General features: G+C 43.0%; 1 protein-coding gene across 4 annotated transcripts in view; it reads right to left on the bottom strand.

Annotated features, from left to right (window-relative positions):
- Positions 1 to 27,332, bottom strand: part of PAX5 (paired box 5) — a 230,165-nt gene that overhangs the window by 94,723 nt on the left and 108,110 nt on the right. For all 4 annotated transcript variants that reach the window (XM_050943148.1, XM_050943150.1, XM_050943149.1 and 1 more), the window contains one exon: positions 17,470 to 17,599. In XM_050943148.1, coding sequence (XP_050799105.1) covers positions 17,470 to 17,599 — 130 coding nt within the window. The remainder of the gene's footprint in view (positions 1 to 17,469; positions 17,600 to 27,332) is intronic.

Genomic DNA, 27,332 nt, shown 5'->3' with positions numbered 1-27,332 from the left:
CAGCATGGCTGACACAGCAGGAACTGAACCAAGGAATCTCCAGAGCTAAAATTATGAGCTACTACAGTTTGCGCTAAAGATGCCGTGCTCTGTAGGTAAGTACTATGGCACCTCACATCCCTGTGAATTGGTATGGAGGTGAGTGGTAGCATACGCACCAGCGGGCACATTTACATTAGAGTAGGTCAAACACTGAAGAAAATTCTGACTGGCTCTAATTTATATTTTAAACATTGGTAGAAAAGAGGGGGAGGAGAGCACTCTGACTCAGTACTACCAGGTTGTGCAGATCGTTTCATAGACTATGTACCCTCATCCAAGTTCTTCCTTTCTTCCCTTTCTTTGTGAGTGACTTGACTCGTAACATTTGACTATTATACATAACACTTGTCTAAAATATAAATAACTCCAATTCTAATTCCTGATTGATAGAGTTGAAATCATGTCAGTCTGTACATTTGTACAGCACCTAATATGACAGGGTCTGGTCCTGAATACTGTCTCTAGGTGCTATAACAATGATGGCTTTTAGGATGTTGTCCCGCTGGAGTTGGATCAGTGAGTGGGCAGAGGGCCAGTGCGGAGGCTGAAGTTTTGTCTTCGATGCCCAAAATAGCACATTTTGCCACAGGGTAACTCACGCATGATAGCTATCCCGAAAATCCTACCAGAGATGATGCACTGTAATTTTACTGAGAGATAAACTAGGCAAGGTCAACCATTGACAGGAGAATATAAGTATTGAGCTCACCTGGTTTACCTCACAGTAAAATTACAGGTGCTTTGCCTCCACTAAGATTTTACAGAGGGATTGCTAATGCATTTTGGTTTGGTTTTGGGTGTTTTTCACGTAATTTGGTTATTTTAGACAATGAGAAAAGGTGTCCTTTTCCTCACTGTCTCATAACTCAAAAATGACAGAAGGGGATTTGTTCACACCTTCACCACATTTGTCTGAATGCAGTAAGCCAACGGTGGGAAATGCCGGCCCAAAAGGTGAAAGTTTCCACAAGTTATGAGCATGTGAAAACAGAGGGTTATAATAGAAACTGCTGTGTAGCCTCCCTAGCTCAGGAGTAGAGGCGAGCAGCACCTTCACTCTCCCCTGAGTCAGCAACCAGTTTGGTCCCTCAGTTTAAATACAGAACTGTCTTTAGGCTGCTCTGCATTACATCTGCTACCCATAGCTCCCAAGGGCTGCTCCAGCAGCTGGGGATTGCTAAAGTTGGCCACTCCCCCTTTCTCCAGACCAGACCCCTAAACTGGTGGGACCTGCTGCTGTACGACAGGTTGTCCCCCTAAGCCAGGTTCAAGTCACTTTAAATCACCAAAGTGCTGCAAAGCAGCTGCAACAGGACTGAAGATCTGGTCCCCCTCGCTAGCACTTGCTTAGTGTATGTTACCGGTCTGGCTGTGTTTCTTCCTTACAGTGTAGGAGCTCAGACCCACAGTCCTGACTCACATTGGTACGAGGTGCAGTATTGGACCCAGGTGGACAGCAAAATGTCAGCGTTGGCTTTGTGATGGGAAAGCCCATTGCAATCCTCCACTTGATTTGCTCTGCCCTGGAGCATGTGGCAGACATTTTGAACGCAGGGACTCCCATGCTTTTAAATTACTTTCTGAATGTTACCTTCTGATGAGTGTAACCGTGACAGCCAAGCGCAGAGCTATGAAAGGGAGAATCTATAAAAGTTAAACAAAGGGGGTAGGGGGGCGGTTAACCAGAGGAGTTCTCTAGTTCATACCACCAGTCAGTGACGTCAGGATTTATAACTGTATTAAACAGCACGACAGTCAGCCATGATAAATCAGTTTCCCCCTGCTTCCCAAATCACAGACAATAAAAGCTTTGGCAGTGCAAGTCATTCATCATCATAAAGACTTGAGACGTTCTAGTCATCAATTTCACTCACATCTTTAGCACACTGGAGAGGAGTGCTAGAGTTTTAGAGAAGAGAAAAAAATGGAACAGGAATAATTACAAAGGTCAAAAGAAAGAATCCCTCCAGGAAGCCAGCTATGATGATGGCAGACTGAGGTGCTATGCTCTTCGCTGCATGCCAGGGACACCGAACAGTTCTGCCTTACAGCCTTCCTCTATACCATGGTGGAGCACACGTCCGGGGAGTAAACGGAGGTAGGGCAAAGGGTGCAGGGATGACACATTAGAGCTGCTGGAGTTTTCAGACTTCACACCCATGCCAGGGCACAGAGAGGAGAAAGCCTCTCTACATTGGCCATCCAGACCTCAGGGCTCTGCACGTAGGGGTCAGAACAAGCTGTGCTCCTGCCTACCACCACACCCACAGCATAGGGGTGCTGAGCCAGCATGGCAGGTGTTGTAATTTATTATTGATAGCAGTAGTCTGACCGTAGCACCTAGGAGCCCCGGTCACGAACCCGGACCCCACTGTGCTAGGCACTGCACAAACACAGACCAAAGAGACAGTCCACACCCCAGGAGGCTTGCAATCTAGGTATAAGATGAGACAACAGAGACGGGAGCACAAGGACACAGAAAGACAATGCTGGTCAGTACAATGGCCAGTGGGCTCAGCACACCAGCGGCCCAACCGTTGTCGAGTCTCTGGTAGGCATCACGACAAGGGAGCGTTTTGGGGAGGGACATGTAGGCAGGTCACGAGGCAGCTTTGCGGATGTTTGCGGGGGAACTCCACCCAAGCGGGAGAGGCAGTACGGGGAAAGCACGAAGGTGCTGGGCTAAACACTTAGTAAATGGGCCGACTGGAGGTGACAGCTCGGTACCGAATGAGAGGAGAGATCATCAGAATGCAACACGTGGGAGCCCCCCCCGTCCCCGATTTGCTGCTTGGCTTATACTGAGCATGCTCACACGTACTAAGCATGCCCAGTAACATCTGCTGAAGCCACTGCCCTCACTCTGAACCCCCCAGTATCAGCAGGTACAGGACATCTCTGGCAACCTGTCATGAGGTCACCTAACCATACAACACAGTGTCACCTCCTTTTCATGATACAAGTAAGCTTGCTGTGCAGACTGATATCCAGCTTGCAGGTGCATTTCAGGGAGCAGCAAAGCAAGGATCCATGAGATACAAACACCAGCCAAGAGACTGGGTGCAACACTGGGAAAGCCTTGGTGAATTGTAGCAGGAGAGTGCTGAGAAAGACTCTCTTCCTGGCACTCATAAATGATGTGCAGAGCCACCCCACTGCTTCCCGGGCCCACTACGAAGCCTGGGTGGCAGGCGTTTTTCAGGAAAAAAAATCCACTGAATTAAAGAATATATTTGCAAAAAAAAATTAAAAAATCACACTTCAGTACCAGTGAATCTGCATTGGCAAGGCTAACCGTAGTTACGAGCACCACCGCCAAGCGGTACTAACAGAATGGCAGCAGTCCTGATAATCTGTTCTCTTCGGAAAGAAAGATTTGAGACAGGTAGAAAAATCTCTCTCTTCCCAACTAGTTTCAAGGCTAAGGCTCTGGACTGCACTCACGCTTCACCTGTGTGTTAATCTCTTGATGCCACAGTTTCTCTTCTGTAAAATTAACTCCCTCACGTTCTTTGTGCCAGGGACCATCTCTTACTATGTGTTTGCACGTTGCTTACACCTGGAGGCCGTGATCTCAGTTAGGCCACATGGGGCTAGAGGAATACAAGCAATAAGTAAAAAACTGGACATAGGAGTACCTGGGAGAGCCGCAGCTTAGATGCAACACTGCACACACGGGACAAATGCAGGTTTCGCCATCCATATGTCCGACAGAATTACCAAGAGCCCGCTGGGTCAGTAAAACTACAGAACAACGTGTGAACAATCTAGTCCAAACTGAAGTCCCTTGGGAGATCAAAAGTGGGGAGGAAAACAACCTCATTTTGCTAGTCGTATCCTACTCCTTGTGTCGAAGGCACATATGACGTACATAATAATCCTATTCAAGCACCTCTCAGTCTTTAACATTTAGCCTGAAAATACAGTGCGAAGTGGTGGTGGGGGGATCTATTATTCTTCTCGTACAGATGAGGGACCAAGGCACAGAGCAGCTAAGTGACTTGCCCAAGATCATCCGGTCAGTCTGTAGCAGAGCTAGGAAATCAGCCAATGTCTGAGTTCCAGGCTAGCATCTGAACCACTGAATTATCCTTCCTCTGATATGGCCACCAATTCCAGCGCTTGTTAAATACCAATGGCAATGCTAATATTAACAGACAAGACTGGGCCCAGGCATGTGTGGAGTTAGGTACCTAAACCCAAGAGTGAATACACAAGTGGCGGGACTCTTTCTCCTCTTGCCCACCTGTGTAGGAGCTGGATACTGTGTTATGCCTGTTCCCCCAGCGATCTCATGTATTTTGGTATCAGCAGTTCAGCACATCTGACTGTGACACATGCCATGTGCTGGGGAAGTGATTTTGCCCTAGTGCTGCGGAGGTCACTGATTGAGTTTTGCAGTAGAATGCGAGTTTGAGAAAGCTGACTATCTACTGGAGATGGAAGCGAAAGATTTACGGTGCACCGGAGTGTGTTATCAACAGGGCTGTAGGCAATATGAGTGAGTCTACACTGCAATTAAACATCGGCAGCAAGGCCAAGTCAGCTGACACAGGCCAGCCATGGGTGTTTAATTGATGGGTAAACATAGACTTGTATGTTCCACTGTCTTGGAGTTTCTCCTCAACCTCTAACTTCCTTACTTTTAAGGTTTGTCGTGGATGTGCCCTGTCGTAACACAAGTGTCACTAAACATAGTGTTTGTTAGCTAATTTCCCAGTTTTCTATGTAGCTTTGGTGCCCCTTGGTGCCTGGCTCCTGAAAGCCGGGGAGAAAGGGAGCTGCACCTGCCTGGAATCAGAGAGGGAAACGAACTGCTGAAGCTATTCCTGGCTACATTGACTCTCGTGGAGAGCGTGAGAGGCTGTGACATGCCTCTGTAAAATCTTGTGTCTAACCTTTCATCCCCATGTAAACATTACTGAAAGTACGTCTAGCAGGAGCAGCCCTCCCAGTTCACCAGTGATGACATAACCTGCCAGCTGGAGGGAACCTCCACAAAGGAGTCTCACTTCCCAAAATATCATAGCCTCTCATGGCCCTGTAAAAATCAAACCTACCTACTAGAAGCCCAGCAGCAGGTCTGTCTACTGCTCTCCCACTCCTGCCAGATTGAAGCCTACCTCCCGACCTTCTAGTATGCCAGTGAGACACACCTGTAAGTGTGACGGCCATCATGGTAGCCAACACCAGGGACTGAGCCAGTGACCTGCAGAGCTAAAAGCAGGAGTCTTTACAGCTTGGGCTGCAGAGCCAAGCTCTCAAGAAGAGAGTTGTCAGTGACTGACATTTCTATGCAGCGGGCATAGATGGGCCCATATAACACCCCTACTCACCAAGTCTAACAAAGTCTCACTCAATATCTGACCAAAGAGCAAACAAGAGGAGTGTGCTTCCCTGGCACAATGGAGCAGCCTCCAGCAATGTAAAGGAGACAGGGCTTTTTCAGGGGTTCGTCCCAGACTGTGGAACAAACGACCCCAGGATCCAAGAACTATTTTCTTATCAGGTGCAAGGCAAACTTTTTCCTGTCATCACTGACGTAAACACATTACACAGCATACATTTTTAAAAATCCATGTGCAACTCCAGAAACCAGGAAGAGGAAGAAGGAAAGAAACACATAACTGATACCTTTTAAATTGCTTAATGCCATAATCTAAGGTGCCCCGATACCATGATGTTGGGCACAAAATAAGAACCAGAACAAAACAGAAAAAGTATACTCTCTCTATTGATGGTGAGTGCAAATTAGTCTGAATGGACATTTATGCAATAGCATAAATATGGGAAAGTTTATTCCTAATACAAGGTTGGTAGCAGTTTGTCATAGATCCCGAAGCTTCAGGGTTTCTATTCCATACACATTTTTATTCTACATAAACTTATTATTCAGAGAAATTAATCCTATTTTTAAAAAACTAGTAAATTATTTGCCTCAAAGACATCTTGTGGCGGTGAGTTCCACATGTTAATTGCACATTGAGTAAAAAAAAAAAGAGAGGGTCATTTTAGTTCACATCCTTGGGTGAACATCATTTTAGTATAATGACAGGCCTGCCCAAGGACCCATCTCCATACCATTCCTTATCTGCAGTTCTACCACGTCAAGTCTTACTACCAGTCCTAATCCTTTTAATATCTCCTGCTAAGGAAACCTGTGTCATAATTTTCATTGCCCTTCCCTAGACCTTTGCTTTTTCTGACCCAGACTTTTGAAGATTGTGCGATTAGAATGGAATACAGTATCTGAGGTGCGGATGCGCCCTCAGTGCACAAATGGAATTACCAGGTTGTTAGTATTATTCTCCATCTCTAACATTTTGTTTGCAGTTTGACCAACGTTTCACATTGAGCAGATGTGGACAGTTCAGTGTAAACAATAGAGCCTAGGCCTTTCCCCTCCATTTAGTTAATTTAGAACCTATGCGCATGTATGAGCTGTTCAAACGGTCTCTTCCAACTTGGAAATGTCTATGCTTAATTTCATCTGCTGTCCTGTTGCCCATCCTCAATAGCTGGGCTAGGTCCTTCTGGAACTCCTTCCCGTCTTGATTAATTAAATAATGTGGCATTATTCACAGATTTTTCCTCCTCCCAGCTCACCACTTTTTTCCAGATCGTCCATTCTAGGAAGGCTCCTCGAGGTACTGAGCTACTAACTATCCTCTATTAAAAGGATTTAGGGGAAGGACGGTGCAGTGGTAGGGCTGGAGTTGGAAAAGACAAAGTCCTGTTTTGCCAGATAGGTATTGAGTGAGCCCAGGGCAAGTCATGTAGGGCCAGATTTTTAAAGGGACTTAGGCACCTGAAGATCACATAGGCACTTAACTCATTGATTTCAATGTGAGGTAGGCACTTAGCACCGAAATACCTTTGAAAATCTGGCCCTTAACCCCTCTGTGCTACTATCCCCCTCTGTATAAGGGGAATCAAAGCACTGCCCTACCTCACAGGGGCGTTGTGAGGATAAAGGCATTAAAGACTGTGAGATGCTCCAACATTATGACAATTGGAGCCATATAAGGTTCTAATGCATCATTCTGCCTACTTAGAAGTTTCATGTCAGCTGAATCTCTAGAACTTTCAGATGTATTGTTAGCTGTGCTCCTCAAAAGAACAATTCAGATAATGTCTCTATTAACTGGAGTTTTTTCCCTTTCAGTTATTTTTATTTGCAGTCTGGGAGTTTGAGACAAACTTACATTATTTCTCTGGAATCATAAAATGCCACTTGGGCGGAGATTTGACTACACTGTGTTGAAGTAACAACGGAGCAGTCCAGTAGAACATCACTGGGTATCTGGAGTACTGAAGTCTAATCAAGGATCTGCCGCTGGTCATCTGTGTCTGACTTTGGGTAAATCTCTCAGGTCTCCAAATACTCAAAAATATCCACTAATTTTGGGTGCCCAAGTTGAAAAACCTCAGGTGGATCCTGGACCCATCAAAGTATTTCCATGGATTTCAGTTGGGCCAGGATTTCACTATTTATGCCTGATCTCCAACTGAAGTCAATGGAGATAAGCGTGAAAAGCAAGCCTTACGTTTCTCAAGATAATGAGCAAAGATGCTACATAAGTGCAAATTATTAATATGGATACTTTACACTGAGACATTTTTACCACTGTTTAAATTAATGATAAAACTCCCAATAGGATCAGGATGTATGTCTTGGAAAGAACCAGAACCAGTTAGTTGTTCAACATGGTCTTAAGCAGTGTGCGGGCCAGGGTGATAATATCTGTCCCTTCTCAGACACACTAGCTCTTTTTGAATGGAAGGACAAAAAATCACAAAAAAAATGGAAAAAGTCAACCATGTTTAAGCTAAACTCTGGGCCATCATTAAAAAATGACACATTTTTGAGATCGGCTGCCTTTCCAAGGGAGCTTATGGGAGTTTCTTCACAACATGACAGACCCTATTCAGAGGGACAAACAGGTTACTGAAAAAGGCATCTGCACATTTATCTGTTAAGTATAGAGAGTGAGCTGTAAATCTGGCATTTTGTTGTTCTTGGAGTAGGCATCTCTTATCACCAATTTGCACTGCAACATTATCGGGTGATAATGTTCAGGCACTACTCACAATTTCCATATAGAAATAGTTATAGCAAGCCTTGTTACTATTACTATTAGAGCTGGTCAAAAAATATTTGTCAAAACTCTTCTGACATCAATAGTCAGACTTCCAATGATGTGCCCTGATTTGTCCCACTTGTTCGAAATGCTTTTAGCAATCCAAGCTACCGTCAATACTGTTTTGGCTACACTGAAATGCTTTGCAAAACCTTATTGATATATGTGAAATTTTGTTTAGAAAAAAATTGGAGAAAAACAAATGTTCAAATGTCCCATTTTGATGTTTTTTGGAATGAAAAGTTTCAATTTTTCATTTTGAAACAACTTTTTATTTTGAAATTTAATTAACTTTATAAATAAAAAATGGTGAAAATCAAGATGAAATGTTCTGAATTTATGAAAATGAAATGTTTCAATTGACCCAAAATAAAAAATTGTTTGGAATTTTAGTTTCAGAAAAAAATGTTGATGTTTCGGATTTTGTCCCAATTGAGGATGATTTTTTTTTTTATTATTTTCAAAACCTTGGCATTTTTCAGGCGATAGAAAATCCATTTTCAAACGCCCTCTAATTATTAGCACAGAAGGGACTACAAACAAATAGCAAGCAATTCCCTACACCACAGATCTTGCACTCTTAGAGAAGACACACAAAGCAAGTGTTAGCCCATTTTTCAGACTGGGAATGAAGGCACACCAGGCTTGTTCAAGGTCACACCAGAAGCTGGTGGCAGAGCTGGGACCTGAAGCCAGATTTTATGAGGCACAGCGAGTACCATAACTATATGACCATCCTTCCTCTCTAAATGCTTTCAAAAATTCAAGCGTCTGTAAATGTTCTTTATAGGGGCTAAATCTTGGTTGCAAATGAAGTCAATGGCAACTCTTCATTGTTCTCTATGAGACCAGGGTTTGACCTGAAATTAACAACTATGAAAAAATGACCTTCAGAACCAACTAGATAAAAATATTTAACAATTCTTTAAATAAAAGTATACAACTAAAACCAATGAGTATTTTCCTCAGTGATCAGATATTGCAGGTTCCACAATAATTTTCCAAGCGCTATTAGGTCTGTTCCACTTTTGCACTCGACATTTATGAAATTAGGACCCCATGCCTACATTTTTTGCACATCTAATCCATGCATTGACTTCACTGGGAATTTGAGTGTGAAAGGATGGCTGAAAAGTCCTTTTTTTCTAGGTATTATTCAAAAATAAATGTGAGTTTTTATTCTATTTTATTTTAGTATTTTTATTTTCATGTTATATTTTCAATTTGACATGAAAAGTAATGTAGCTGTCTCAGATCATCATCAAAAAAGGGGTCATAAAAGGCAGGTCAGATAAGGTGCTCTACCTAAAAGATAAATAGCCCTTTCTTAGCTACCTTGGCATCAATCCCAGAGGCTATATAAGGGTTGAAGAGAGCTGCACTCTATCAATTGGTTAAACTTTTTCTGTTTTCAGCATGACCAGAATAAAGAGAAGGTAAAACTTACAAAAAAAAAAAAAGGCCGTGATTCTGTTATGATATGAGGGAAGCCTGTCTGCAGAGTCATTCAAGTCAGAAGAAATCAAGGCAGTATTTACTCTAGCAACTCTATGTAAGAGTTTATTCCATGACAATTGCATACCCTATCTCATGTCAATTACTTATTCGGTCTAGTTAGGTATTTTTACTTCATCCAGCACCGCAATACCTCAGCTCCTTATAAACATGAGACATTTATATTTCTCTAATTTATATTTAAAATATATATATATTTAAAACAATAATTATGAATGAGCCAGATCCTAAGATCATGGAAATATCAATGACAGACAAATGGAAGAAAAGGTGGGTTTAGTTAAAGATCTCTTATGCATTTCCCTTTCCTCCTAACACACATTCCCAGAAGATGTTTTGGGATATATTCCCTAACTGTGATAGTAGCCTTTTGAGATCCAAACTCAGAGGCGTTTTTATCCCTCAAGGCAGATGTAAAACATGTTATCTTCTGGTAGGAGGTTCGAAAAGGAAGATTTAAAAAGCTTCAAAGGGAAAACCCCCAACTGGGAAGTTTTATTTCATCCTTTAGGATTTCCAAGGCATGGTCAATCACATAGACATCAACAGGAGATGGAACTAGTAAAACAATGGACACCAAGGTGACCTCATCTGTATACTCTACTTTCCAGCACTTACAGTGCTTGTCAGGTGAACACACTCCTAGCTCCATGGATTTCAATGAAGCTATGGCCCTTTACATCCGCAGCAGATCTGTCCCCAGGTATTGTTTTTGGATAAATACCATTGTGGAGGGGGGTGAAGCACACCATGTACCTTCCCCTCTCCCTCCCAGGAAATGTGGCTAAAATAAATCCTCTTTGGATCAAGAACTTCTCAGATCACACAAGACACTGAGTGATTTATATCCTAAAGGAACAATCAAGAATATATTAATATTTAGCATGTATCCCAGAATAGTGCTTTTATTAGTACAGTCTTTGCAATATTTTGTTTGGTTACTTAGGGTGAGGTTTTCAAAAACCACTCAATAGTGGCCTAACTTTGCTCCCTTTAAAGTCAATCGGAGTGGGACCGGTTAGCTCAAGTTTGACACCCTTAGATTTTCTGTGCACTAATCCTGGGCTCCGGGAGCTTTACAACGCTTCAAACACAACCATGGCTCACACTCGATTGATTACTCTTCCAAATACCACAAAAGCTAGCTCTGATAATAAAAATACCCATTAACTAGACCAGTGCATCACCCAAGTATCAGCCTATCCAGAGGCTTGAGGGAAAAGGCTAACTTTACAGCATGCCAGAAAGCTGACCATGGTTAAGGCCCAGGACTGGGTTGCAGGTAGACCTGTGTTTGATTCCTGGTTCTGCCACAGACTCCCTGTAGATCTTGGGCAAGTTGCCTATGTAGGGGAGACCTAGTCTAATCTGTAATGATTTAAAAATGCAAGTGGCATGAGATCAGCCTGGGGGTTGTTTTCAGCATCATTGTGCATTTTAAGCACTTTCCATCAGGTTTGATGGAAAGGTCTCCAGGCCTGCTACCTGCCTACCGTATTGCTCGCAGCATTAGAAATGATAAACAAGCATTGAAATGCAACAAAAGCTTTGGCAAAACACTGGCACGTAAATAGCAGCCACTGCCTGTCAGGATGAATATGACATGAAGTAGGCTAGAGATTAATGAGACAGAGCTACCGAATAAATTGAGGCATCGCTGGAGGAACAACACAGTCTGGCGAGGGATCAGGTAACTACAGTCTTTCGTCATAGATCCCAGGATAAATACGGGTCCTTTGCATTACATGTGCTTCCTTTCATTTGGCCACGTTCACTTCATATTAATGTAAACCTAGCAACATGTATGGAAATATCAACTGTGAGAAATGTGTGTGTTATTTGTATTAGCTTTGTACACTTGGATCTATGGAGAAATAGCTACTTGGCATAATATACTATACTAAGGGTATCAGATACATCTACATAAAGAAACACAAACTTGAGTTTACTAAAACTGGAGTCGTGTACTTAGCCAGGCCCATTTTCCTTGCATTCTCTAAGTCCAACATTTCTAGCACTACTTTTGCCGCAACCTGGAAAGGAAGCTAAGGAAGGGATCGTTGGTCTTGAATGCTTCTGGGGAGGTAAATGACAAGGTTCCTATGTTCTGCTGAGAAAACAAAACCGTAATCTGCCTTGGATGCTTCGTTTTAAGCATCCTCTTTTAACTGAATGATAGAGTTTGTGTCTGCTCCCACTAAAATGAAATGTTCTTATTTGGCTCCTTTGCTAGGCCAGTCGACAGTTGAATCCAGACACTTCTGGGCACTGCTAATGCAAACTGACTCTCAAACCAGCTGCAGTCAGGACTGCCTGTGGATTTGTCAATCTGTCCTCTGCGCTGTATTGGAGAGCCGAGCGGAGGTATCAATTTCAGTGCCACTTTGTCCTCTCAAAGTGATAGCGACCAAGCTGAAGTCAGCAAGCTGGAGCGGAGAAAATGCATCTGCAGGTAATTAGTAACAATCAGAAGCTGCTCTGAAACTGCTGACTACAGCAGTAATGGGCTAGGCACATGTCATTGGCTTGCAAATGGAGAGCGTGCTTATGAACCATGGCAGCAAGCAGTAAGAGAAGGAATTTTTTTAACTTAATATTTAATGTGGCATAAAAACGATGGAGAGAAATCAGGTGGCTCGCTAATCAGATGGTTAGCCAGCGGTCCATAACACAAGGGAGTCTGTGGATGAAACAACGCTGAGAACGGTCATCAACAATTCCTTTCGCCATCACTTAGGCCTATTTTTAAAGGCATGTGCTGGTATGAATGCCAATGTTTAAGCAGTGCTTTTTATTCAAATGATATCACTGCCAATTTGATCTACCAGTCTACTCGGAAACGTGAACCTCACACTGCACATCAACAATTATACAGAGGATCTTTCACATCTCATTTCTCAGTGTTGCTTTGCTGTCCAAAACATGGTCTTGGAATAAGAACAATGAAAAACTGTGATCATAATACACTTATCCCCTTAGTTCTCAGCCTATTTTCCATTAAACTGCTTTATGAGATGGCTTAAAGACTCACAATACGAACTAGACGTCGGTCAGTTTGCAAATAGAAGCCCAGCAATGTCCCCGGACTTTTTCATAAAAACTGCTGAAGCTTGAACTGCAGATCTCAGCTTATCAAAAGAACCAGATTAGTTTTCTTGGCCAGAATAAAACCTATTTCTCAAACTCTCATGAGTATATATTTCAAATTCTTCATCCTGGAATATGGGGCTTTTTAAGCACCCTGCACATTAATGGCCTTCTGTATGCTGAAACATGGGCCACTCGGTATTTATTGGTCTGCTTCACACAAAACAGAAAGATTCCCTATAAAAATGATGATTTCAATCAAAGATTTCTGCTGGAGTTTACAATTCACTTGTCAGTTTTTTAAATATAAAACTGCCCTTGGGTCTCCCAACAACCAAGTATTATAACAAGCATGTTTATTATACAGTAACATATGTTGGAACACCTTCTAAAAGCAGCAAAGACCAGACTTCAAAAGCACAGTGGTTTGGAACACTTAAACACCAAGGTTTGAATGCTTTGCTGACCTTTATCTAAACTACCTTAAAATCTTAGGTCTGCAAAATTGAGCTGGAAGTCTTCAAAGGCCAAGCCTTCTTGTAAGATTTTCAGAACTGTAGGACCTTGCTTTCGGTTAGGCAGGAAACACCACAAGACAGATTCTCTCCTTATTTCACCCAGAACCAGAAAGTTTTTGCATGCTTCTGCACTATCAAGAATTAAAAGTTAGCCAGACGTCTTTGAACCTCAGGAGAAGCTGGAATTCAGCTCGGTTCTTATTTAATCTGAACCAATTTGCTCATCTCTAAAACTACAACATTATTATTATAGATTGTCCAAAGAATGGCAGTTTGTGATTCAGGTACTAGTCTGGGATTCAGGTGATCTGGGTTTAATTCCTAGTTGTGCTAGAGACTTCTTCCTCCGTGAGTCAGTTCCCCATCTATAACATAGGGGTGATAATACTGTCTCCCTCTGAGCTTTTGTCTGTCATGTCTATTTAGATTGTAAAGTGTTGGGACTGTCTCTTTCTATGTGTATGTACAGCACTTATCACAGTGGGCCCTGATCTTGTCTGAGGCTTCACGATACACCATAATACACACAGTGATATTACCAAAGAAATGAAATATTTTAGCCATATGGATTTTTCTCATAAATCAAAAGTACCAAAAAAAAGACTGCACATATTAGTGGAACTCTAATGTGAATACCATTATAAACCCAGACATTAGACAATAAACTCCGGTGTGATAAGAATTATATACCTCACCCTTTCCGAAACACCCGTGTTGTTATGGTTCTCTCTCACATCTAAGATCAGTGACAGAATTTTTCTAGGCTTCGTAAAAATAAAACCAACAGATCGATTCAACTTCTTAAAATTACTTATAACTTTGCATAAGAACTCACATTTGGTTCTAGCTTAAAACAAAACAAGTAGCGGCTTTTCTAGAGTCCCCAGGTCCTATTTTAGTAAATATTGCTGACTAGTCCATCACAGGTAAGTAAAAAAGCCCATAAAAAGAATGGCCAGGTTATCACTATAGGATCGTGGGGAGGAAATGGTTGCTCCTGTGCTTCGCAGGTCTGGACATTCTGGGTGCACTGCAGGTCTGGGGACACATTCCTTGCTTGGGCAAACTCTCCTTGGAGTAAATAGGAGTTTTGCCTGAGTAAGAATTACAAGACTGCAGTTTCTCAGGGGAGGCAGCCCTATGAATAGGGCTCATGCCAGGGCATACAGAGAACACTCTCTGGGAAAGGTTTGCTTTACAATCCCCCCATTACACAAAAGGCCTAGGTGGGAAGAGGAAGGAGTGCTGCTTCCGAGAGGCAGGAAAATATGCCGGGACACAGGAACTATCCTGCCAGAGCAGACAAGGGGTCCATCCAATCCAGTATCCTGTCTCCAACAGTGGCCAGTACAGGCTGCTTCAGGGCAAGGTGCAAGTATAATGCGCCATAATGGACAACTACAGAATAATTTACGTAAGTTTCTTCCCAGCCCCAGGCAGCTGGTGGTTGGTTTATGCCCTGACACAGAAGGCCTATATCCCAGTTATTTTTTATCCTATCTGGTGGGTGATTTGATTGCCCATATAAGGAGCTGCTCTTTCGAGGGAGTCTGAACCACAGCCCACTCAAGTACATGGGAGTCTTTCCATTGACTTTAGCAGTTTGGATGAAATCCTTGGACCCTACTAAATTCTTAGTGTCTGGGATATCTTGCTGCAGTAAGAACGAGGAGTACTTGTGGCACCGTAGAGCCTAACGAATTTATTTAACAAATACATTTCTCAGTCTCTAAGGTGCCACAAGTACCCCTTGTTCTTTCTGCTGGTACAGACTAACTCAGCTACCACTCTGATACTCTGAAACTTGTTGCAATAGGTTCTACAAGTTAATTGTGAGGGGTGGAGAATGCATCTCCTTTTGTTAATTTTTGCCTAGCAAGCTGGGGTGTAAATTTACACTGCCTTAGCATGTCGGGCATAGGGTGACCAGATGTCCCAATTTTATAGGGACAACCCCGATTTTGGGGTCTTTTTCTTATATAGGCTCCTATTACCTCCCACCCCGTCCCAATTTTTCACATTTGCTGTTTGGTCACCCTAGCCAGGCACTAACTGTCCATATGGACTCAGTTACAGCGGCGCACTACAAGTTCCCCTGTTTGAAACAGGGGTAGGCCAATGAGCACTAGGGAACTTTTGGGGCATGGTATGCTAGTGCACTGTAGATTAACACCCCAGCTTGTCACTCAACTAACTCCCCATCTAGACAAGCCCTTAGTCTTTCATAGTGCCTCATCCTACCACTGGCAAAGTGTAGGGCTCGGGTAGGTAGATATTCACTCAACATCCTCTCTGGGAAGACTGATGCAAAGAAATATTTACCCCCTCTGTATTGTTCTTCTCCTCCTTAATTGCTCCTTGGTGATCCACTCAACATCTCTGATTTTCTCAGCTTCACAGAATTTATTGTTACTCATTTCTCTTTTATTAACCTCGTGCCCTCCTAATTTGCTTCTTACAGTCTCCTTTAGCACCCATCACCTTAGCATTGAAGTGCTGAGCACCTGCAGGTAAATTAGACCTGCACAGTGAACTTCTATTCTGTTCTATGGAGATGCTTACGCTGCTCCCATCACCATCCTATTGAGCACCTCCCAAAAGTACATCAAACAGTCTAACCAACCCATGATACACATTTGTTCTCACAGCTTCTAGGAAGTTCTGCCTTTTTCCCCCTTCAACAACCTTGGTTATGATGAGCGAACTGTGTGCTCAGGACTGGATCCAGTGCCCATTAAAGTCAATGGAATTGAATTCAGTGGGCATTGGATCAGATCCTAAAAGCAATTTGATTTGTCTGATCTGCCATGGCAATTCCAGTCTCTGGCAGTGACCTGTACCTGGTGCTTCAGAGGAAGATATAAGAGGCTCTGTAGTGAGCAATTATGGAACAACCTGGCCAGAGGGAACACTGCTCCTAACTTCCATCACTCAGTGTTTGCCTTATGCACTGAAGCATGATGATTTATATTCCTGCCAATATATATGTGTACATATAGGTATATCCTACATACTAGACATGCGGATTTCCTCATTAACCATATAATTATATGATCTTATTTGAATCCTGCTAAGCTCTTGGCAATAAGTTCCCAGGTTGATTCTGCATTGCGCAAAAGTAACTCTGCATTAACTAGTGTTTTCAAAATTGTTCACAGACTCTGCACAACTGCTGTGCTTAAAGACAAGATGGAGGCAGCCTAAAAATTCACAACATTCTGCTCAGCAGCTAAGGCTCAGATCTTCAATGGTATTTAGGCACCTAATTCACACCAATTTCAATGGGAGTTAGTGCCTGAAATACTTGGAGGACCTGGGCCAAAATGAAACTCCACAGTAGGCAAAATGAAGGAAAATCTAAGGCTGAAATTTGAACTGTCACCAAGTGTCATGAAAAAAACAAAAGAAAAAGTTTAAGGGTAGGTAAAATACATCCTTGAATTTTAGAGGCTCATGTACTAAGCCATGAGTGATTCTTACGGGAAATATTTTGAGATTCTATTGCATTTTGTGCAGTCTAGTTCCAAGTGATGTAGCTGACTCAGTCGACGAATGTTATCAAAATCTAGTGGCCACTGGTCCCTAACCTCCTCTCAATGGCTATGACTGTTACACAAATACAGTTGACTTAACACTACTATAATGAGTTATTGCTTCTTTTAAATGCCAAAACCTATAGCAAGAGTGGAATTCCAAAAGTGGTCCAGAGCATCTGTATTTGGAGGGATCGGATGCACCAGAAATTCAGTCCAATCTGAAATGCCATCAAAATTCAGACCAGTCTCAAATGCCAAACACTTTCAGGATAAACAACCTGCAACACCCAAAGCAGAGACAAGTCCTCACTTTTTGTGATGTGTTGGTACTCAGGGTTTAGATTTGGAGGGCTAGAGCCTCTACTGGTGCAAACTGGTCTCGATCGACTGACTTAAAGAAATCTTCACTGATTTACACCAGCTGAGCGTCTGGGCCTGGAACTGCTTGAATGGCTATGAACTCACACCAATGTTGAGACTTTCTGAAAAGAATAGTGGCACTTCTTATGTTTATGTCTCTTATAAATGGCAGTGAGTTGCCAGGAGCAGCAAAATACCATTCAGCCCTTCCCCCAGTTGGCCAACAAACACTTCTTTTTCAACATATATCAGGCTCCCAAGATGTCTTACCTGTTACAATAGGGTAGGATTGTGGTCCTGGAACACTAGCTCCTAATTCTGCGGAAGTAGGGCTTGTTAAATTGGCCTTCATATCATCTAATCCACCAGCTAATGATGCCATGGCTGAGTATTCTGTCGTCTGGAAAATTAAGCAAGAGATACCTCAGAAATAGTATATTTGATATTCAACAACCTTTTTCTGATACATGCAGTATAACACAATTACATACAATGCAAAAAGATAAATCCTAAACCTGTTTTATCAGATTAACCATGTGAAAGGCAAAGAACATTTAAAATGTGCTGCGAAAGCTGTCATTACTAACCCACACTACGTGTGTCTTATCTTTGTTTCTGCTGCTTTGGTAGAACAAAAAACGTTTTGTTTTGTTTTGTTTTTTACTAAAAGGATCCAATATTATTATTGTTAAGCAACAAAATCTTTCAGTGTGGCAGCATCTTGTAGACAAAAGTTGGTGACTATAACTGTTGACAGCAAGTCATTTGCCTGTTACAGTTCACTAATAGTTCATGGTAACACAATCAAAATGTTCTCATTCCACTAATCACACTTGTAGAGAAAGACATGCCTATAGGGAAGATGGAAGCAGAAATGTTTTTCAACCACATCCCACTGAAGAACACAGTAGTTCCTTCAAGTTGTAAGCAATAAAGCGTACTTAGGTAAACCTAGTTACTGCGAGGAGGGGCTCATGGTCAGCCTTGGAACCACATCTCCCAAAGCATTTCCAATGCCAAATTTATTTTAAAACAAATAAGATCGAGTGTCACCTGGGTATATTAAAGATCCACCGATCTCATACGGGAAACTTTAAACATCTGAGGCCAAAGCCTCTGATGGCTCCACTGAAGTAAGATTGACAATGTCCACTGATGCCTTTGAAAGCCAATGGAGCTCTGACAGTTCATAGCAGCTGGGGATCTGGCCCTACATTTAGAAAGAATCCTGCGTATGTGGCAGAACGTTTATCTGCATTTCCCGCCTCCCGTAATTTTCAGGACTATTTACACAAAACTAGAATCTGCTTTTTTGAGTTCATCTTCCCTCAATGCCATGCTCCCATATTTGTGAGATTATAACCCTGTGCAGAGCAATCGGAGGTTATGATTTCAATGAAGAATAAGTAGTAGTAACAAATAAACTTAAAAATTGGGGTGAGTTAGCACTGCATTACTGCAGTTTAAGCCACTGCAACTGCATTGCAACACTGGAGTAATGCAGTGGTGAAACAGGCCCCGTATATTTTCAAGGCACTCCATAAATTCCTTTTAAAATGTTAATAAAGTAAGGAGAAATGCAGAAAATATCTTGTTTAAACATGATTGCTCCTAAATACAAAATGTTTTCAAAGTTATCGGTGAGCCATGAGATGGTTTCAGTGCATGGTCTGAGACAGAAAGCTCAGCTTGGGGTTTGGCATAAATATCAGGGTTTGTCTATATTTGTGTCTCTGTAGCACAGTTGTTATTAAAATTAGCAGGCATTCATACTGATAACCCAGTAATGGCAGATTCAAACTCCTCTTGAAGAATAGGCTTCAGATTCAAGCTGCACAAGTCACCAGAGTCACCCGACATCACCAGGGAGCACTTGCCAGCAGGTGCGGCAAATATTTTTTGCCAAGTTTACCATTGCTGGTGTCATCAAAGTGGTATCTTGCCAGAGAATCAATTGTGTGATACTCTCTGGGTTCAAGATTTTTCAGCCAGGTGAAAATACTGAGGCATAACCCCATGTGTCCTGTCTCCTTCATTTTTCAGAGTCTTCTGCACCCCCTTGAGTCTGAAACACCCCTTGTCTCGACACATCTGTGGGTGTGCCTATCTGCTCATCAACACTTCCTCAACAACGCTGCGTACACCACTACTTCCACTCCACGGCATCCATGCCTTCATCTTCTCTAGCCTTGATTATTAAAACCCTATCACATCCCCTAGTCCTTCAGAGGGTCCTAAATACCACTGCCCATCTTCTCATGCTGTTGTCTTGTAAGGATGTACAGTGCCTTTGAAAGCTAATTTGCTGGAATAATAAGCAGTATGGGACTGTGTGAGCAGTTTGGCCCAGCGAAACCCCGACTTCTTGAAGTCAAGTTGTGCTTTAGCATATTCTGATAAGGAGAAGAGAGCACGCAAAATATCCTCCGAAAAAGTAGCATTTATTTAATACGTGCTGTTACAGTAGAGTACATAGATCTGCCCTGTTCAGTGGTTAGAATCCTTCTTTCACTAGAAAGAGCTGAAGTTAATTGTAATGTTGATGACAGTTCACTTAAAGGCACAGTACTGATGCAACTTAATGCTTACCTATAGAGCTTCGGGTACGTCTGCACTGCAATCACGGGTGTGACTGCAGCAGGTGTAGACATTCCTGAGCTAGTTTTAATCTAACTAGATTAGGTACCAATAGCAGGACGGGTTTCAGCATGGGATGAACAAGCCCATCCAGGATCCTGGGTATGTATTTGGACAACTAGCCCATGCTGAAGTCTGTGCTGCCCAGACATCACTGCTAGCAGTACCCAAACCACCTACAGTTGGTTCTGATAGATCTACTCCTGCTGCAATCACACCTCGGACTGTAGTGCAGACAAACCCTGTGATGAGTCTAACGAGCACCATTAACACTTTGTAAAAAGAGTTATAGTCTGAAGCTGCCTGATGTAAAACGTCAAGCTGTGCCAATGTACTGAGCCAAATTCAGATCCAGTATAAACGGATGCACTTCTATTGACCCACTCACAGCTGGTCTAAATTTGGCCAACTCTCAGCAATAATGCTACAGATTTCTAGGCCAGCAGCATGGTTTCCACTGCTTTTGCCACTGCACTTGCAACTGATATGTTCACTGTCAGCAAAATGCAAGTTTTACGGGTCCGGGAACTGTCTACAATGCTTATACACTTTACCTTTCTTCTCCTTTCACTTTATTGGACCTACAACCTCCAGTAACTGGTTTTGGAACAAGGAATATCAGGATTAGACCTCACACTGACTATAATTACCCAAAAACATAAGGGCAGACAAGGCTTATCAAACAAGACGACATTTTCTATACTCTCAATAACAGAAGCCTTAAACTTTGCACAAGAATTAGTATCAATAACTACAAACTTTTACCATAGCAAAAAGTTTTTGCACAGAACTCACTGTTTGCCCCACTCAAACAGCCTTGGAAATTCAGCAGGTACTTCCCCACTACTTCACGCCATGTCTGTAAAGATGCACCTGGTGCCAATGTTGCTCTTTTTGACCGCAGCATAGACAGCTTATTGATAACTTCCTAACTGGAGGACAATGGAATAGTAGGACAATGGAACAGACTGCCTCAGGAGGTCATGCAAGCTCCTTCACTGGAGGTTTTCCAAAGGAGGCTGGAGCCATCTGTCTTGGATGGTTTAGACCCACCAAATCCTGCATCTTGGCAGGGACTCTTGATGACTCTTGTGGTGCCTTGTAAACCTATGGGTCTGGGGTGCCTATTTTAGCCTACAAAATAGGATCGACCAAAGTTGCTGCACTAGCCAGAGTTTTGAGACACCTTCTGCAGGTTGGAACAATTGAAGCTACTACTGCCATTAAGGAAAATGTGGGTGGAAATTCATCACTAACTCAGCCCAGGATGGCAGAATAAGGAGGAGGCAAAGGTGGCTTTAACCTTCCGTGTTCAGGGGCTGGCTAGCCTGCCACAGGTTAGAGCAGCCTCAGCAAGGTCCAAGCTTGCACCTAGCCTAGGGCCCCAAGGGCTCTTTCAGCAGCTGGGAATAGCCAGAATGCAGTGGTATTCCAGCCATGTCCCCATTCCCAGGGGAATGCTCTTGACGCTCACTCTACACCAGGGGCTGCAGGATGATACAGAGCCATGACATCACTGGGGAACCCCTACATTGTGGAAATTCCTTTGGGGCTGTGACTGCCAACTTCACAGGCCTGTTGCTATGGCCTGGCCAGCACAAAGGCCCTGAACTGAGAGATCTGCCAGCAACACCTACCCATGTTTGTTGGTACTCGAGGCAAGAGGAATATGGATAAAGCCTCAGTCAGAAAAAGCATAGTCCTTTATCACATCATGAGTAACACAGCTGCCTGCTGGTCAATGGCTTTTCCACTTTTCCCCTCAGAAAGCAATGTGCCCAAACAAAGAGAGAAGAACATTAACTGCTGTATGGGTTTTCCCCAAAACAGCAGCTGCTAGGAGACTGTGGCTACATGGCAGCACTCTTGATGGTGCCCACTGTTGTGCTCCGCGTTCCTGTGTTTCATGGCAGGACGCTCCATATGCGTATGTCTAGCATATGCTGGTACCAGGCCAAGCCAGCTGTGATGAAATGAACAATGCCCATCTCGTGCCAGATTTAGACTGGCATTTACCACCGTTCGTACGGCTTTGGAAACAGAAAGTACAATAGTCCTGGAGAAAGCAGTTCACGCTGCAGAGCTGTAGAGTATGTTAACAAGCCAGTTAAACAACTGGAGCCAACATTTGCCTCAATAGAAGCTAAGAATTTGGAGTACAGAGCAGAAAGAGAGCCTCTATTTTATAAACCCAACAAAAGAGTCCAAACTTAAATTCCCTGCAGAACCCAGGTGCATTAAGTTCTGGGGCTGATTATAATTATTATTACTTCATACAGCAGCATTGTGGGTCCAGCACTTCACAAACAAATAAAAATGGGATCTTCTTCCCCGCCAAGCTTATCACACACACACACGGCAAAGAGACACACAGAAAGAGCAGGCAGTCCTAATAACACTGATGGTTCCATGTCAGTCCCTAAAGAAAAGGTTAGCTTCTGTGTTCTGCAGTTGGGGCTGGTATTGGAACACTAGAGCCTTGGACGTGCACGTAACCACCACTGAACAAAACAAGGGCTTTGTCACATGGGGTGGGCCTTTTATCATCTTTTCTGCTCCCTCTTCCGCGCACACAGCGCATAACTGCCATACATCCCACCATGACGCCAAAAAAGGCAAAGCTTGCTAAACTAACAACTCTTGGAGGGGCTTTTCCTCTCACTATCAAGAATGAAGATCCTTCCTCCTCCTCGATCTTGTGACTGTATCAGAAATTCATCCCTACTAACCCTAACCATTGATTATTCATAATTAGTAGCCAAAAATCTTAGTTACATTCTAGAATTGTGCTGCCGTGGGGACTGATCGTTAATCTAAGAATGTTACTTCTTTGATTTTTTCTAGTTGCAACACAGCCCCATGGTCTCCGGGCTAGGAATAGCCAGGAAAAGAAAATACCCAACCTACCCAAGTACAACCAAAGAAGCCCTGCATAATCGGGGAAACCCAACTAGCTTGATACCTGAAAAAGCATGAGTCGGGTGTTTGGTACCCTAAGAAATTACCTGAAAAATGACTGCCTGGGGTTGCACCAAGTATTGTCTCATCAGCATGGAGCACCACTGCCATAGCATGAAGGAGAAAGAAAACACAGAAATGTAAGAAGGAGAATATATAAAAGGAGAGCAGTGAGAAAAAAAAAAGCTTCTGAACTATAATGTGAGATTTCTCTCTGCATCCCTCTCCCCCAACCCATCTACGTCAGGAGGATCAGATGTTGTATACGCTGCAGATTGACTAACAGTAGCAACCTGCCTGGTGCATCCATGCCTGAGAGACGGTCATTCTGTCTAAAGGGAAATGAACAAAGAGACACCACTGTCTGGACTGAATAAGGTCTCTCTGTAACAACACCATCAGCAGCACCAAAGAGAGATTCTGCATATTTGCAGGAAGTCACAGGCCAAGTATTTGTATTTACACAGCATTACATTTGATGGGAGGACACAGTCGTTATTTTCAAACAGTTAACTCTTACAATACCTGTTTGATAAAAGTAGTACCAGGCCTCTCTTACAAAAGGGAAACTGAGGCACAGAGTGCCACATTTACTGCTCTCACAGGTAGGGCAATCCCCTTGCCTTTAATGGAGTGGTACCTTCTTATACCTGTAGCCAACTGGGCTCAGAGAGTTTAAGTGACTTTCCCAAAGTGATAAAATTCAGCAGCAGCGCCCGGAGCAGTCTGGCTTTCTTGCCTTCACCCTCAGAAGAAAACAGCAGTTTTCCCCAGAGCTGCTCTTCCAGTCCCCAGGAAGTAAAGGATTTTCCCTGACACCCGCCAATCTTTTATTGTGTATACTTCCACCTGTACACAAACAGTTTTCATGTGCCTATGTAATCCTTCCCACTCCAGGGTGATGAGGAGACACAAGTTTTCCACATGCTCAAGGGCCTTTGGAAAAAAACACAATCACTAGCCATTTTTGCAAGTGATACTCCTGCTGCCTTCCATTTCTCTGCTTCACTTTCAGGGTTAGATTCTCAGCTGGTGTAAACTGGCACAGCTTCACTGACGTCAACACAGTTACGCCGATTCACACCAGATGAGAACCTGGTCCTAAGTCCCTTTTCTGTTCTGTGACATGCCCAATCACTATTCTATGTCTAGATGTAGGGTGACCAGACAGCAAGTGTGAAAAATAAGGATGGGGTGAGGGGTAATAGGTGCCTATATAAGAGAAAGGCTCAAAAATCGGGACTGTCCCTATAAAATCAGGACATCTGATCACACAATCTAGATGCTGGGTAGAGGAGGAAAAGAAGCAGGATGATGAAGACTCAACCAGCACTTTGGTTTTAAGAACATCCTTCCTGTGACACATGCTTTCAGGCGATGGAAGCATGCTGTGGACTCTGGCCTTGGAGATACAGGACAAATAATATTGCCAGTATCCTACATTCTAACCTTTCATTTAAAATAACCCTTTGATGTTAAAGACTGAAGACAGCTCAGAGGTTAGATTTCCCTACCAGTACTTCTCCACTGGTTTCGAATTCACTCCACATTCTTTTTTTACCATGAGATAGAACCAAAATTAGTAGCAATACACATCTCAATACCACAACTGACTTTCTACAGCAGCTGGCCAGTTCAAAATAGGCAAAGAATATTAACGCAGTTACCTACATTACTCCAGTGAATACAGATAAGGATATCATTTGCCTTTCTGAGTTGAGCTTTCCCACAGGCACTCTATAGAAAGGTGTGGGGGGGGTTCTGTACAGAGGCCATTCACTTATATCGTGCATAGAGTTCTAAGGAGCTGATGCTCCTTGGATGATCCAAACTACTCAGCTGGGATTTTTCTGACCATGGCAGAAGTGGTATAACGTAGATAGCTCTTATGTACTGTCCTTAATATGCTCTCATTGCACAATCATCTATGAGACGTTGACGATGAATACATTTCAGCCATGTTCAAAGCATGTTCCATTATAGCACTGCAATACTCTTCATATGCAAACTCTAGGACTTGGTTTTCATGTCCCAACTCCACTTCTGCCCCCAATTTTGGACTGTGACACCTCAATTTTCTTCTTTACCTTGACTTGTGGTCCTAGATTTCCAAAGAGTCAGTTTCCTCAGTTATTTATGTCTACTTCCTTCCACGAGACAGGAAGGAAGGAGCCTTTACTTTTAAATTTCCTTTGGTCTTTAAACCACTTTTAATTCCTCTGTCCTTTCCTGCACCTATCTGGGGGAATATTTTGGTTGGGCTGCCTGTGAAAGAGTACAGATCTTGTACTATGTGGTGAACTTCCACAGTTAACACCTAAAGGGTTTTCTTTAAACACTCCTTAGTGCCACACTAGGTCTTTTCCCAGTTTGTTTGTTGGAAAAAAGTGAAGGAAGATGAGGGATGGCAGCCTTGCTACTACTGTTCTTCAAGAGTTATTCTATGAATGAACAATACATTAGTGCCGGCGGCCACAGCAGCTATAGCTGGGGTGATATAGACCTTTGTGGGTGCACACTGAGTTAGGATTGGCGAGAAAGAATGGCAGTGGACAACTTTCTCTTGAGCGATTTTCTTTTTGATGCAGTTATTGGAATTGTATTCCAGAGTAGCATACTAAGCGGGGGCCCGGGGGAAAGGTGGCTTCCCTAAAGTGTATGAACCCCGAACAAAGAAAGGTGAGAGAAAACTGGAATAGAACACCTGGCTAGAACACCTTCAGTCTCAAGTTATATTGGCTGGGATTACTGTGATGTATTACTGTGATCCAGGTTGAGTGGTAGGGAAAAAGTGCTAAAATTAAATGTTTTCCTTTTTTTCCCCTCTTACTTATTTTGCATTCTGAAAATATGTAACCTTGTCAGAAGACCAAGTGATGGGAGGAAAGGAAAGGGATGTCTCGTTTGCACTGAAAGTAACCTTTCAAAGGTGCTACCCGGACACACATGCTGTGCTTTTCTCAGCTGCTCAATATTCCAACCACAACTCTGAAAAATTAAATAAACCAACTGATATTTCTTCATTCTTTTGTATTATATAGGTGCCTTTTGTTGTTAGGAACACGGTAATGTGAAAGGAAATCAGTTGAACTGTCAAAATACAAAAATACTCTAAGTGATTTGTGGTCTTTTTGTTGCTGTTTTGTGCCTACAGAATCTGTCCTTTTGCCCTCCCTTTCAGCTAATAATGTGCAGTAAGATAAAGTGATGCACTCGGGGCCTTTCCCTGTAAAAAGCCAGACTGCTGCTTTTTCTCTATCTTCTCAAGGATAGACGTTGATTTGGTGGTGCCATCACGGTGCATCATGAATGGTGTATGATAAGAAAATTCTGTGCCCAGTTCTACATACTCATAGTTAACCTGGTCTCTTGGCTGGCATATTTTGTACAAGCCCCTGGCACTCAACCTGGACATATCCAATTAAAAAAAAAACAACACCACACACCATGACTAGAAGCACTGAGACCAAAGCACCTCTGAAAATTCATTGTTACGTGGTTCTCTCTTTCGTTCAACCCATGGTCAAGGATTCTTAGAGCACCTTCCACCAGGCAGTCGCTAGCTGAAGTCTTTGGGGAAAAACAGACCTTCTTTGGAGCCTTCCAAGGGGAGTAGTGGGATCAAAAGACATATCTGGCTTCAAGACTAAGCTTGATAAATTTATGGAGGGGATGGTATGCTGGGATAGCCTAATTTTGGCAATTAATTGATCTTTGACTATTAGCAGTAAATATGCCCAATGGCCTGTGATGGGATGTTAGATGGGGTGGGATCTGAGTTACTACAGAGAATTCTTTCCTGGGTGCTGGCTGGTGAGTCTTGCCCACAGGCTCAGGGTTTAGCTGATCGCCATATTTGGGGTCAGGAAGGAATTTTCCTTTAGGGCAGATTGGCAGAGGCCCTGGAGGTTTTTGGCCTTCCTCTGCAGCGTGGGGCACGGGTCACTTGCTGGAGGATTCTCTGCACCTTGAAGTCTTTACACCACAATTTGAGGACTTCAATAACTGAGACATAGGTCAGGAGTTTGTTAGTGAGTGAGTGAGTGAGTGGGTGAGATTCTGTGGCCTGCATTGTGCAGGAGGTCGGACTAGATGATCATACTGGTCCCTTCTGACCTTAAAGTCTATGCGTCTGAGACACACACACACACACGGAATGGAGACTTGGCTTTGGTCCACAAGATCTGCCTCCATGTTCTTTTCCAAAACCAAAAGAAAACATCTCTAGGGTTTTCCTAGCTTCCCACGACCATCCACTGATCTAATATGGCTATGGAATTACCGTCATTTTCATTAGAAGGGCTAGAACTTAACATAGTCATGTCAGAGTGTCACAATGCAGGAAGAATAAACAAATAAAGGTAGAGCTAACAAGCACTGGGCATGCTTTCCACTGAAGCCTTATGTCAGACTCACAAAGGGCGGGGAGGGAAATGTAACGTTCGACATGGTTCAGAGACTTTAATCCAAAGCAGTTCTAATTAATCTCCCCAGCTTTTCGGAGGCCCAGTACCACATGCAGCTGTATGGACATCAGT

Source organism: Gopherus flavomarginatus, chromosome 3 (genome assembly GCF_025201925.1).
Source record: "Gopherus flavomarginatus isolate rGopFla2 chromosome 3, rGopFla2.mat.asm, whole genome shotgun sequence".
Taxonomy (NCBI): domain Eukaryota; kingdom Metazoa; phylum Chordata; order Testudines; family Testudinidae; genus Gopherus; species Gopherus flavomarginatus.
Note: the sequence above shows the minus strand (reverse complement) of the source record. Positions and strands in the feature narration are given on the sequence as shown.